This window comes from Sceloporus undulatus, chromosome 2, assembly GCF_019175285.1.
Source record: "Sceloporus undulatus isolate JIND9_A2432 ecotype Alabama chromosome 2, SceUnd_v1.1, whole genome shotgun sequence".
In the NCBI taxonomy this organism is placed as follows: domain Eukaryota; kingdom Metazoa; phylum Chordata; class Lepidosauria; order Squamata; family Phrynosomatidae; genus Sceloporus; species Sceloporus undulatus.
This window is the reverse complement of record NC_056523.1, coordinates 219,703,306-219,716,032: the sequence shown is the minus strand read 5'-3', so window position 1 is coordinate 219,716,032 and position 12,727 is coordinate 219,703,306. Positions and strand designations below refer to the sequence as shown.

The window sequence follows — 12,727 nt, the reverse complement described above, 5'->3', positions numbered from 1 at the left end:
GAGCTGAAATGGACGACCTGTGGTCACCCAGAAATGTGCTTTTAGTCCTGCTCAAGAATGGAGGACACCTCCTGAGGAGCGAAATGAGGACCTCTGGTCACTCTGGAATGTCCTTCTTAGTCACCCTCAAAATGGAGGACATCTCCCGGAGAGAGAAAGGAGGATCCCTGGCCACCCTGAATGTCCTTTTTAGTCCCGCTCAATCAAAATGGAGGACATCCTCGAGAGAGAGAGAGAGAGAGAGAGAAAGGAGGACCTCTGGTCACTCTGGAATGTGTTTGAAGAGCAACAAGGGCTCTCCCAGTCAGAGGCAAATGGAGTCAGGCTTCGAGTCAGCGACTAGGCCGCAACTCCGAGGTCAATTGGAGCCTGGAGGGAAGGGAGGGAAGACGGGGGTCGGCCCCCTCCAGGTTGTGGGGCGTGCCTCGCATCTCCCGACGCCCAACAACTGGAAGGGTGCCGACCCCCATCTCCTCCTCGCACTCATTCCCAGGCTCCATTTCTTCAGCAGCAGCAGCAGCACAGCAGCGCCCTTCCGCTGCTCAAGGGCGGCTCCTTCCATCCAGGCCCGCCTTTGCGCGTCGAGGGGCGGCGCTGCTGGTCCTGCTGCTGCTGCTGCTGCTGCAGAAGCTCCCCCGCCTCCTCTTTCTCCTCCGTCGCCGCCGCCGCCGCCGCGGAGGAAGGATGGATGCTCCGTCGGAGGCTGAGGGGAGGCGGGGCCCTCCTCGGAGCCCGGCGGCTCCGTCCCTCCATGGCGAAGAGGAGGCGAAGGAGGAGGAGGAGGCTCCATCCCGGAGGCTCCTCTTCGGGGCCTGAGGAGGACTCCTAATGCCGCGCCGCCATGGCCGAGACGGAGCGTGCCGACGGGGACGGGGCCTTGGGGGCCGGGCTGTGGAAGCTGCGGGGCCCCTCGGAGCCGGAGGAGAGGCTGGAAGGGGAGCCCAAGGCGGCCTCGGAGAATCCTCCTCCTCCTCCTCCTCTTCCGCCGGTGGAGACGTTGAACCTGAGCGGCCGGGGCCTGGAGGAGCTCCCCGAGGGCCTGTGCGTGGCCCTGGGCCCCAGCCTCCGCGTGCTCTCGCTGAGGAGGAACCGCCTCTCCGGCCTGCCTTCGGCCTCCTCCCTCCGCCACCTGGCCCACCTGGCCGAGCTGGACTTGAGCCACAACCGGGTCCGCAGCCTCGAAGGCCGGGCCTTGGGGCTCCTGGGGGCCCTGCGCAAGCTCAACCTCAGCCACAACCATTTGGGGGGACCCCCCGAGGGCACCGTGGGGACGCTCCCCGAGGGGCTGGGCGCCCTGTGGCACTTGGAGGAGCTGGACCTGAGCTTCAACCGTTTGAGCCGCCTGCCCCGGGAGGCCCTGGCCGGACTCCGTTGCCTGCGGGCCTTGGACGTGGACCACAACCGCCTGCCAGCCTTCCCCTCGGGGGTCTTGGAGCTGGGCGCCTTGGAGGAGCTGGACTGCTCCGGCAACCGGCTCCTGAGGGCCCTCCCCGAAGGCATCGCTTCCCTCCGGCGGCTGAAGGTGTTGTGGCTCAGCGGCACCGGCTTGGCGGCTTTGCCTGAAGGGCTGTGCCAACTGGGCGCCCTGGAGAGCCTCATGTTGGATGGCAACGGCCTCAAAGCCCTGCCGGCGGGTTTCGGCAGCCTCCAGCGCCTCAAGACGCTCAACCTCTCCTCCAATCTCTTGGCGGACTTCCCGGCGGCTATCTTGGCCCTTTCCAGCTTGGAGGAACTCTACCTGAGCCGCAACCAGCTCACCGTGCTGCCCTCCGGTTTGTGCCGCCTGCACCAGCTGCGCACCCTCTGGCTGGATAACAACCGCATCCGGTACCTTCCAGACTCCATCGTCCAACTTGGGCAGTTGGAGGAATTGGTGCTTCAAGGCAACCAGGTGGCCATTTTGCCCGAAGGGTTTGGGCAGCTCAGCCGGGTCAGCCTCTGGAAGATCAAGGACAACCCTTTGATCCAACCCCCCTATGAAGTGTGCATGAAGGGCATCCCGTACATCGCGGCCTATCAGAAGGAGCTGGCCCACTCCCAGCCGGCCCTGAAGCCTCGTCTCAAGCTGGTCCTCATGGGCCTGAAAAACGCTGGTAAAACCCTGCTGCGGAAGTGCCTCATGGAGGACGAGGAGGAAGAGGAACAGAGCACCTCCTCCCTGATGGCAGCCAGAAAGGAATCTGGGAAAACTCGGACCAGGGGATGCTTCATCCCACCCCTGAGAGACCCTCCGCAGGCTCGGTCCTCAAAAGCAATGCTAAACCACCACCCCATTGTTGAGCAACCAGAGGCCTCCCCTCTGCTCTCTCCCTCCCTAAAATGTCCCCATTTAGGACTCCTCTTTGCTGAGCAGTGGGATACACTCTCCAACCCATTCCCAAAAGTTGTTGGGCAGACTAAGGGGGGATGCTCTGCTGCTGAGCAGCAGGATGATGATGCTCCGCTGTCCCCACCACCGAAACTAAATGGGGAGATACACTTAGGATATTACCCTCTGCCGCAGCCCCTGGTTTCCCACACAGCCGGACTGCCACGGGGCAGCAAGGGCATAGAGGTGGCAGACTGGACGGCAGATGCCAAGAGGGGCTTGACTTTCATTGTGTATGAGCTGGCAGGAGACCCCAGTTATGATGTGATCCAGCCCTTCTTTCTCTCCCCGGGAGCCCTCTATGTGTTGGTGGTGAACCTGAGCACCTATGTGCCACAGTGTTTTTATCCTTCGGTGGGCCACTTCCTTCACTGGCTGGGGGCCAAGGTCCCTCATGCCGTTGTGTGCATGGTGGGCACCCATGCTGATCTGTGCGCTGAGCGGGAGGTGGAAGAGAAGTGCTTGGACATCCACCGCCAGATCGCCTGGCAGGAGAAGTGTGACTATGAGGGCCTTCAGACTTTGGCCCAGCAGGTGGACGAAGCCCTGGGGCAGGATTTTGACTTGCGCTGCTCCAGCCCTCATGTCGCCTTCTATGGAGTGTCAGACAAGAACCTTCGGCGCAAGAAAGCTCAGTTTCAGTACCTGCTCAACCATCGCCCGCAGATCCTTTCCCCGGTGCTGCCTGTGAGCTGCTGGGACTGCTTCCAGGTACGCCGTTTGCGAGAGAAGCTCCTTTCAGTGGCGGAGCACCGAGACATCTTTCCCAATCTGCACCGGGTGCTGCCGAGATCCTGGCAAATGTTGGAGGAGCTGCACTTCCAGCCACGGGCTCAGCAGCTGTGGCTCACATGGTGGGACTCGGCTCGACTGGGCCTGCAGGCGGGCCTGACCGAGGACCGTCTCCAGAGCGCCCTGTCCTACCTGCATGAGAGTGGCAAGCTGCTGTACTTCGAGGAGCACCTGACCTTGCGAGAGTATGTCTTCCACAACTTGCCCAGGCTCATCGACATCCTCAACGTCTTCTGTCAGCGTGATGCCACAGTCTTGCTCCAGAAACTGCTCAGCAACACCCATGTGGATGAGCTGAAGGTTGCCCAGCTGCATCATTATGTGGAAGGATTCCTGCTCCATGGACTCCTCCCTGCCCATGTTATTCGCCTGCTTCTTAAGCCGCATATCCAGAGCAGAGAGGACCTGCAGCTCATCCTAGAGCTTTTAGAAAAAATGGGACTCTGCTACTGTGTTAATAAGCCCAAGTCCAAGCCCTTGAATGGAGCCACAGCATGGTACAAATTCCCTTGCTATGTGAAGAACGAGATGCCCCATGCAGAGGCCTGGATCAATGGGACTAACCTGGGCGGACAGTCTTTTGTGGCTGAACAGCTGCAGATTGAGTACAGCTTTCCTTTCATTTTCCCACCTGGATTGTTTGCCCGCTACAGTGTCCAGATTAACAGCCATGTGGTTCAGCGATCAGATGGGAAGTACCAGATCTACGCCTACCGGGGAAAGGTGCCTGTGGTGGTAAGTTACAGGCCAGCCAAAGGCACCCAGCAGCCAGATACTCTGTCTATTGCTAGTCATGCATCCCTACCAAATATATGGACAGCTTGGCAAGCCATAACCCCGTTAGTAGAAGAACTGAATGTACTGCTTCAAGAATGGCCAGGCCTGTACTATACCGTGCACGTCCTCTGTTCCAAGTGCCTTAAAAGAGGGTCGCCCCACCCGCACACTTTTCCAGGTAAGAAACTTTTAACAAATTGTAGCATTGAAATAGAGCGTGTCTGCCTCTGAGTGAATATAGATCCACAAGTGCAACTGACAGCTTTCCCCATGCAGATGCAATTGCTTCATAAAATGGTGGGCAGGTGGAGACAGCCAATCAATTTTGTCATGCCAGATGTGTTCTAGAGTCCCATTTGGCAGGATTATGCAAGTAATCTCAAACTGACAACCAGAGTTTATTGCAGGATAAGTCTGGTCACTGGTAGGGACGCCACAAGTTATCTGCTTCGTGATGTGCCACTCCCTTGTTTTTCTCTAGGTTTTTGATCAGGTGTGGAAGTGGGGTCAAATTCTTCTCAGTACTTGGGGTAACAGTATGTACGGATATTTTACCATTTCCCCTGCACTAGATATGTAGTAAAATTCTCATTTTGATGAGGCAGATCAGACCATGCAGGGGACCAGACTTCTGTGAAGAGCAGCTTGCAACATGTATAATATGCTTTTTGCTTAGCCTGCTAATGGTACCTCTGTTTTGTGGAACTTGGTTATTAGATAGGAATCTCTCCTGCACATCAGATGCAGGTAACTGGTGCCCTGTGCTATAAAATGGTTGTCAGTCTCTTCTCCAGATAACTGGGATATTGTGGTAGCCTAAACAATTATGTGTGGGCTAAGATTCTTTTATTACTTGGTATCATTTGTATTTAAATAATCCTTTGCTCTTTGGCAGGAAGTGTTTTGAGCAAATTCGTATCTTCTTTGTGCTGCTGTAGCATATGTTGACGTGATAGCTGGGTGTGTCTTTGTTTAGCTTTACAGGCGGCTCTGTGTGTTTCCATACACACAATTCATGATTATCTCTTTATTGGACCATTATGCTTTTCCTGATCAGCTTCAGATGTATTTACAACTTAACTAAACATACATGTGCTCACCCATGTTGTTCCTTGCAGTATTAATAGGCCTGCAAAAGTTGTAGCCTATCAGCCACGTTTTTTGGCCAGCTAAAAGGCTGGCACTCATTTTCCCTTCTTCTCCCTCCACAGCCCTCCTTTCCTGAAACTGGAAAAGACAAGGATGCCTGGCATGCCAAAACACATGACTGGTGGGCTGTGCCCAGCTTGGGTGACCACAAGTTGTATAGGCCTGTTGGGTACCACATGAATATAAATGTTTTTATATGCTCATTAAGCAAAATGTGCTAAGGGTTGGATGCCATTGTTTTTGTAATTATCAATTTTCATGAAATACAGAAAAAGATGTGCTAAAAATATAATATGTTATCATCAAAATTTCCAGTAAGGAAAAAAAATTAAGTTGTGACATAGCATGGAGATAATTCTACTACTCCCAAACTGGTCTGAAAGACATTTTTCTGTCCATGACATTTATTATTATTCCACCTCCAGTAATTCGAATTTGTACTTTTTATGTAACTGAAATATTGACCAGAGATGATAATGAGCAAAAGAAAGCTTGTGTGTCTCTGTGCTATGGAAGGTATATATAATAACCCAACATTCTTTGGGATTCTGACTTATTTTGACATCTTCAAAAGATAGATTTTCACTATCTTCAACAGAAGTGGTCTGAATTTGAGTGCCTTTAAAATATGTTTCTCCAGACTTCAGACAAAGCTTATATATGTAACCCAAGGGTGGGCAACATATGAATCTCCAGGTATTGTTTGAGTGCCACTCCCATCAGCTTGGGAAATTCCCATCTGGAGGGATGGGGTTTATTTTTCAACAGCATCTGGAGGGCCACACATCAGCCAACCTGATGTAACTGGGCAGATAGTAGATGAGACCTACTCATTGCCCACCGTCTTTTTTCTTGCTAGGCCTGTGGTCAGGTGTGTAACAGAGAGGATGGATGGATACAGAGAGCAGTTCCATTTATCCCTTCCCCCCAATTCTAGTTGCTTATTCTTATAAATTCTTCACTCTGTAGAAGCTGAATAAGTGAGTTGAAGAACTGAAGACTGGGGGCCTTTTTTTAAAAATGGCTACTAGTATTGTCCTCTTGAGTGATTTAAAATATTGTTACCTCTGAGCTTTCAGTCACAGACTCATAAAGTTGGAAGAGACCCCAGGGGCAATCCAGTCCAACCCCTTGTGCCATCTCGGAATACACAATCAAGACACTCCTGACACATGGCCATCCAGCCTGTTTAAAAACCAGCCTTGCTAGAACCTACATAGAGTGGAGCTTCTCCCTTTTCCTTTCTTTTAGAGTAGTGATATACACATCCTTGTGGTCATAATCCAGTTCCAAGTGTACTTTGCACTTTCCAGGTTGACTTCGAGCCTGTATAAGGTTGAACACCACTCTCTTTCCCTCAGGTGCCTTATTTGTCTGTATCATCCTATTGCATGTTGTGTATCACACATTAGGTGCCAGTGTGTGGCAGGATGGTCATCTGCCCAGGTTTCCCATTGATGTGGGTGGCCTGCTCCCTTCCAACCATTGTGGAATGTCTCCAATTGCTGTGCTGTAACTGTTTCCAGGAGGAGGACATGGCAGTCGTGAGGTAGTAAAAAGTCAGAATATTGGTGGGGTGGGGTGGGTCTAAACCTATCCTGGTGACAACAGCATCTGAAGTGGGGTTTCAGTGAAGTCCCAGTTTTGAGTGCCCTGTGGAACTCAAAAGAGAACCTTTGTCACCCCTTTCCCTCCAGAATCCTGCTATAGCTCCCATTCCTTGCTTGGGTCCCATCCCTTAATGTGATGGAACCTTATATTTTGGCCTTGAGAATGTTGTTATTGTGCCTTGTCCAGTTGTTTCTGAAGTATGGAAGGAGACCCTATCATGGGGTTTTCTTGGCAAGATTTGTTCGAAGAGGGGATTGCTGTTGCCTTCCTCTGAGACTATGACTTGCCCAAGGTTACTCAATAGGTTTCTGTGGCCGAGCAGGGATTCCAATGCTCAAACCACATTGCCACATTGGATCTCACCTTGAGAACGAGGGACAGATTTATTTACTTTGCTCAACGCATTGGAATTTCGAACGTGTTGGGATGATATTTTCCTAAAATCCAAGAGATACTCTCAATATTATGGCCTCTGAGCACCACTGAAATGTGACCCTAAATCAGTATGGAGAATTATAGAATATCACCAACCTCCAGCCACATCGGTGGAAGTGGGTGAGCAAACAAACAACCCCAAAGGGCTGTGGTGATGCACCTTATTTTTTATGTGAATTTATTTTGAATTATTGGATGTATGTAATTGGCTGATACTTTCATGCCTTTCTCACACAGAGTTGAGTCAGAACACCAGAAGAATATTGCTGGCAAGCAGAACATACTTCTGGCATAAAATCAAGTCAAACTCCTGACCTTAATAAGAAGTGGGACTTCTCTTTCAACAGTCTCAAGTAATGGAGAGTGTGTTTTGAAAAACTGGATTGGGGAGGAGTTGAGCAGATTTCAGAGCCAGGAAGATTGTACATTAGTTTTTAAAGAGTGAGATATTTTCCTAGACTGTGTTCTTTTGACCCAGGTTGATACTGCTAGTAGTACAGTGGGACCTTGTTATCCGCTGGGGTTTGGTTACAGGATTCCCCATGGATAACAAAATCCATGGATTCTCAAGTCCCATTAAATATAATGGTGTCCTTTATATAAAACGGGAAATCAAGGTTTACTATTTAGAATATATACTTTTTTGAATTATTTTCAAGCTGTGGATGCTTGAATCTGTGCATTAAAAAAATCCATGGATAATGAGGTCTGACTGTACAGCATTTAGTAACAAGATACCTGGAAGTAAACTACATGCAAGTATCTTCAGAGAACTCAATGATCCCGTTCATAATAAACATTAATGTTGCATAGTGCCTCCTGTTTTGCAGAATTAAGTTAATACTCTGGAGACCAAAGGTTGGCTCAGCCATGTAAACTCACTGGGTGACCTTGGACAAGTCACAGTCTCTCAACCTCAGAGGATGGCAATGCCAGTGGCAAACCTCTGAAGAAACATGTAAAAAAACCCCACATGATAAGTTTGCCATAGGATCACCATAAATTGGAAACGACTTGGAGGCACACAATAACAGCAACAAATGGTGGGTTTTTTTGTTGTTGTAAACACACCAGGATCAGGATTTGCCATTGTGCTTGGCTTTATGGAAGCATGTATTGTCCCATTTGATAACTGAGAATTCTCCTGACTACTGATAGTTGCAAAATAAACTGAAGCACAGAGTTCACAATGTTTGGTATGATATAGAGCAGGACTACCCATGTTTGCAGAAAGTGGACTTTCCAGAGTCCTCGAAAGCAGTCTTGTGATATGGTGTGTTTTTACATTTTAAAATGGTTTGTTTACATACCTGTAAGAAAATTGCAGGTTGCTGTGTGTGTGTATAAGACTAATATGTGTACAGGAGCAGTGGATATGCTGTCACACAGAATGCACCTAGTATCTGGTGGACTTTGTTCTTGTCTTGGGGCTTCTCTTATTATTTATATAGCATCATCTGTGTAGTGTGCTTTACAGAATGGCATGGGGAAAAGGAAGAAAGGAAAAAAGAAAATAAAAAATTCAGTTTCTTCCTCCCATAGAATTTACAGCCTAACTTTTCACCTGGAAGGATATGGCAAGGTTAATAAGAAGTTTATCTCAGAAATTAGTAAGAACGAAACAAGGAACTTCCAGTGGACAAAATCCTAGTCTTCTCTATAGTTAACGAAAATGGATGGTCCCTCTCACTTGCCCTTTTGTAGGTGGGTATGAAATTTTGCATGACAGCCAGCAAGAGTGTTGGACTCTAGAGACCAGGGTTTGAATCTCCTTCAGCCATGGAAACCCACTCGGTGACCTTGGGCAAGTCACACTCTCTCAGAAGAAAGCAAGGGCAAACCCCTCTGAACAAATTCTGCCAAGAAAACCTTGTGATCGGTTCACTTTAGGATTGCCATAAGTCAAAAATGACTTGAAGGTGCACAGAAATGAATCTTGCGTTTGGTCAGTTTCATGTAACAGAAGATGATTAAGTAGTTAGTAAAATCTTAGTTTCAGGGTATACAGGCAAGTGGAACAATGTGGGCTTCAAGTTGAACTAATTGAGGACATGGTGAGACCTTTGAGCCCAGAGGTTACTGATTAAAGGATCTGCTATTTACAGGCTATCTTCATCATTGGATTACCAATGGAGGAATTTCTTCCTGGAAAGAGATTAGTGGAGCCCTAAAAAAATTAAAGTGCCTGGACATGTGGTTGAGGACAAAGTAGTTCATCTAGAGAGAGAGAGAGAGAGAGAAGGGTCTCTTTACTTCCTCCAGCATGCTTACTTTTTTTCCTTTTTATGAAGAAGAGAAGAAATACTGGTGGTGGATCAGGGCATTCTTAAGTGGAGTGCTGCAGTGCTGATAATGCTGAACCTAGTGCAGAAATATTCCAGTTTGACACCACTTTAACTGCCATGGCTCAGTGCTATGGAATTCTGGAAAAAGAAGTTTGTTTTGGCACCAGAGCTCTCTGACAGAGAAGGCAAAATGTCTTATAAAACTACAATTCCCAGCCATGCAGTGTAAATGGTGTCAGACTGGATTATTTCTGCAGTGTGGATTCAGACCCAGTTTCTCCAGTTTTGTGTTTACCTTTTCAGACAAGTGCTGGGATCCTGTGGTGGGAAAACTGCAGCAGAGAAATGGTGGGTCTCTCCCCCAGCCTTATGGCTGTTTCTCCTTTCTGTCTGGGCTTTTTAAGACCTTGTCCTAGGTTTTCAACACGTTTAGCTCTCTTTTACTTTAGTCTTAGCAATGTTTAATTATTTTTATGTTGGCTTGAGGGCTGAATGGATGAAAGGCAACCTGGAAAAATTAAAATAAAATCAAGGCTGGTAACAGTGTTGAGGCACAAAGAGACTAGTTTGAAAACATACACATATGAATATCTGATTTATCAGAGAACCATGGTGTACATTAGTTGCACTTTGTATTGATGCACGTACAATTTTAGACTCTAATGAAAACCAGCAGGAAATTGAAGAAAAACAGCTTTCCAAAGGCCAGGAGTCCTGATTTGAAAACTGTTGTTTCCTTGTTGTTACTTTGCTTGTTGTTACTGCTGTTGAGTGCCTTCAGGTCATTTCCGACTTACAATGACTCTAAGGCAGTGATGGCGAACCTATGGCACACGTGCCAGAGGTGGCACTCAGAGCCCTCTCTGTGGGCACATGTGTCATCGTCTCAGCACAGAGTTTGCCAGAGTTTGTTACTAGAAAGCCAGAGGGACATGGCACTTTGCAATAAATAAGTGGATTTTGGGTTGCAGTTTGGGCACTCAGCCTCAAAAAGGTTCACCATCACTGCTCTAAGGCAAACCTGTTATGGGGTTTTCTTGGCAAGTTTCTTCAGAGGGGTTTGCTACTGTCATCCTCTGAGGCTGAGAGAATGTGACTTGTCCAAGGTCACCCAATGGGCTTACATGGCTGAGCTGGGTTTTGAACACTGATCTCCATAGTCCAAGACTCAAACCACTACACCACTTTGGGCTTTCTTGTTACTCTGCATTAACATGTAATGATGGGAAATGAACACAGTGAAAGATATGCGTATGGCATTTTCGAATTGATGGTAATTTGATGGCAATTAATGGCAAATAGTCAGCAAAAAATACCTTTAGTATTGCTGACTAGAGAGACAGTGTGGTGTGTAGTGTTTTGAATTAAACCTGGGAGACGAGGGTTCAAATCCCTGCTAGGCCATGGAAACCCACTGGGTGACAGCCTCAGACGAAGACAAGGGCAAACTCCTCTGAATTAATTCTGCCAGGAAGACCCTGAGGTAGGTTCGTCTCAAGATCACCATAAGTCAGAAAGGACACAAGACAACAACAACAACATCGCTGACCGACAAAGAACCTTAATATTAAGCCTTAGAAAACTGCCTGCTAGAAGTACAAGGGAATTTTTGTATGTTTGCCAGGCAAATGACAGAACTGCTCCTATCAGGTCCACCTGTCAGAACTCAGCCTCCCTTACAACATCTTTATCAGTGACTTGGGTGATGGAACAGAGAGCATACTTATCAAATTTTCAAATGACACCAAATTAGGAAGGATAGCTAATACTTCAAAGAACAGGATCAAAATTCAAAATGACTTTAACAGATTAGAGAGCTGGGCCAAAACTAACAAAATGAATTTCAGCAGGGAGAAATGTAGGATACTTCACATGGGCAGTAAAAATGAAATGCACAGATGGGTGACATCTGAGTTTCAACAGTACATGCAAAAGGGATCTGCAAGTCTCAGTAGACCACAAACTGGACATGAGTCAACAGTTTGATGCAGCAGCTTAAAAAAGCTAATATGATCCTAGGATGCATCAGTGGGATTGTAGTGTCTAGATTGAGAGAAGTAATACTACCATTGTTTTGTTTTGGTTAGATCCTACCTGGAATATTGTGTTCATTTTTGGGCACCACAATTCAAAAAGGATGTGTAGAAGCTGGAGCATATTCAGAGGAGGGCAACCAAGACGGTGAAAGGTCTAGAAATCACAACGCCCTATGAGGAGCAACTTAGGGAGCTGGATATGTTTAGCCTGGAGAAAGAAAGTTAAAAGGTGCTATGATAGTGCTGCTTAAATATTTAAAGGGATGACATATTTTTAATAAAAATTTTTATTAATTCTTACACGTACAAAACAAACAAACAAAAACATTAAAAACACAGATCATTACAACTATATACAAATGAACTCCTTTCTTAGGGAGCTGGGAATTTTTAACCTGGGAAAGGGAATGTTAAGGGGTGACAATGATAGCCATGTTTAAATAATTGAAGGAGTGTTATATTGAAGATGGAACAAACTTGTTTTCTGCTGCTCCAGAGACTAAGACATGGAGCAATGGATGCAAACTACAAGAAAAGAGATTGCACCTCATCATTAGGAAGAATTTCCTTTTCGTAAGAGCTGTTTGACAGTGGAAGACACTCCCTCAGAGAGTGGTGGAGTCTTCTTTGGAGGTTTTTAAACTGATGCTGGATGGCCATCTCTCAGGAGTGCTTTGATTCCTGCATGACAGGGGTTTGGACTGGAAGGCCCTTGAGGTTTTTTCCAACTCTATTATTCTATGGTGCATAGGGGAGTAAACCTCCCAGGAACCCTGGTAAACTGCAGTGGCCCCCCATGAGCATGGCAGCACTGCTGGAGCTGAAGATGGTAGATCACACTGTATGGTGCTGATAGGGCCCATATAGGTGAGTCTGTTCATACCCTCCTTACCATTCAGGGTCATTGGTTTTTAAAGGTGAACTCCGAATCATGTTTTTGGATATGTTTGGTATAAAATTATTATTATTATTATTATTATTATTATTATTATTATTATTATTATTATTATTATTAACCTTTATTTATAAAGCGCTGTAAATTTACACAGAGCAGTACATACAATCTTTTTAATTGGACGGTTCCCTGCCCTCAGGCTTACAATCTAAAAAGACACGACACAAAGGGAGTGGTGGTGGGGAAGGGGCCTCTCTAGTAGGATAATACATATAAAATACATAGCAATACAGGAAATGATTCAGTAAAACAGGCAACAAAAGAACATCAAATAGCAAGTGACAATTATGCAATGCCTGGGAACGCTGCCCTGAACAGG

General features: G+C 47.2%; 1 protein-coding gene across 6 annotated transcripts in view; it reads left to right on the top strand.

Annotated features, from left to right (window-relative positions):
- The first annotated feature begins 610 nt into the window (after positions 1-610).
- Positions 611-12,727, top strand: part of MFHAS1 (multifunctional ROCO family signaling regulator 1) — a 73,744-nt gene continuing 61,627 nt past the window's right edge. For 3 of the 6 annotated variants that reach the window (XM_042449481.1, XM_042449482.1, XM_042449480.1), the window contains exon 1: positions 612-4,115. In XM_042449481.1, coding sequence (XP_042305415.1) covers positions 842-4,115 — 3,274 coding nt within the window. In that variant the 5' untranslated portion in view covers positions 612-841. Of the gene's footprint in view, positions 4,116-5,148; positions 6,467-6,498; positions 6,636-7,369; positions 10,234-12,727 lie in introns of those variants that run through there. The other 3 variants (XM_042449483.1, XM_042449484.1, XM_042449486.1) reach the window with 3 other exon arrangements.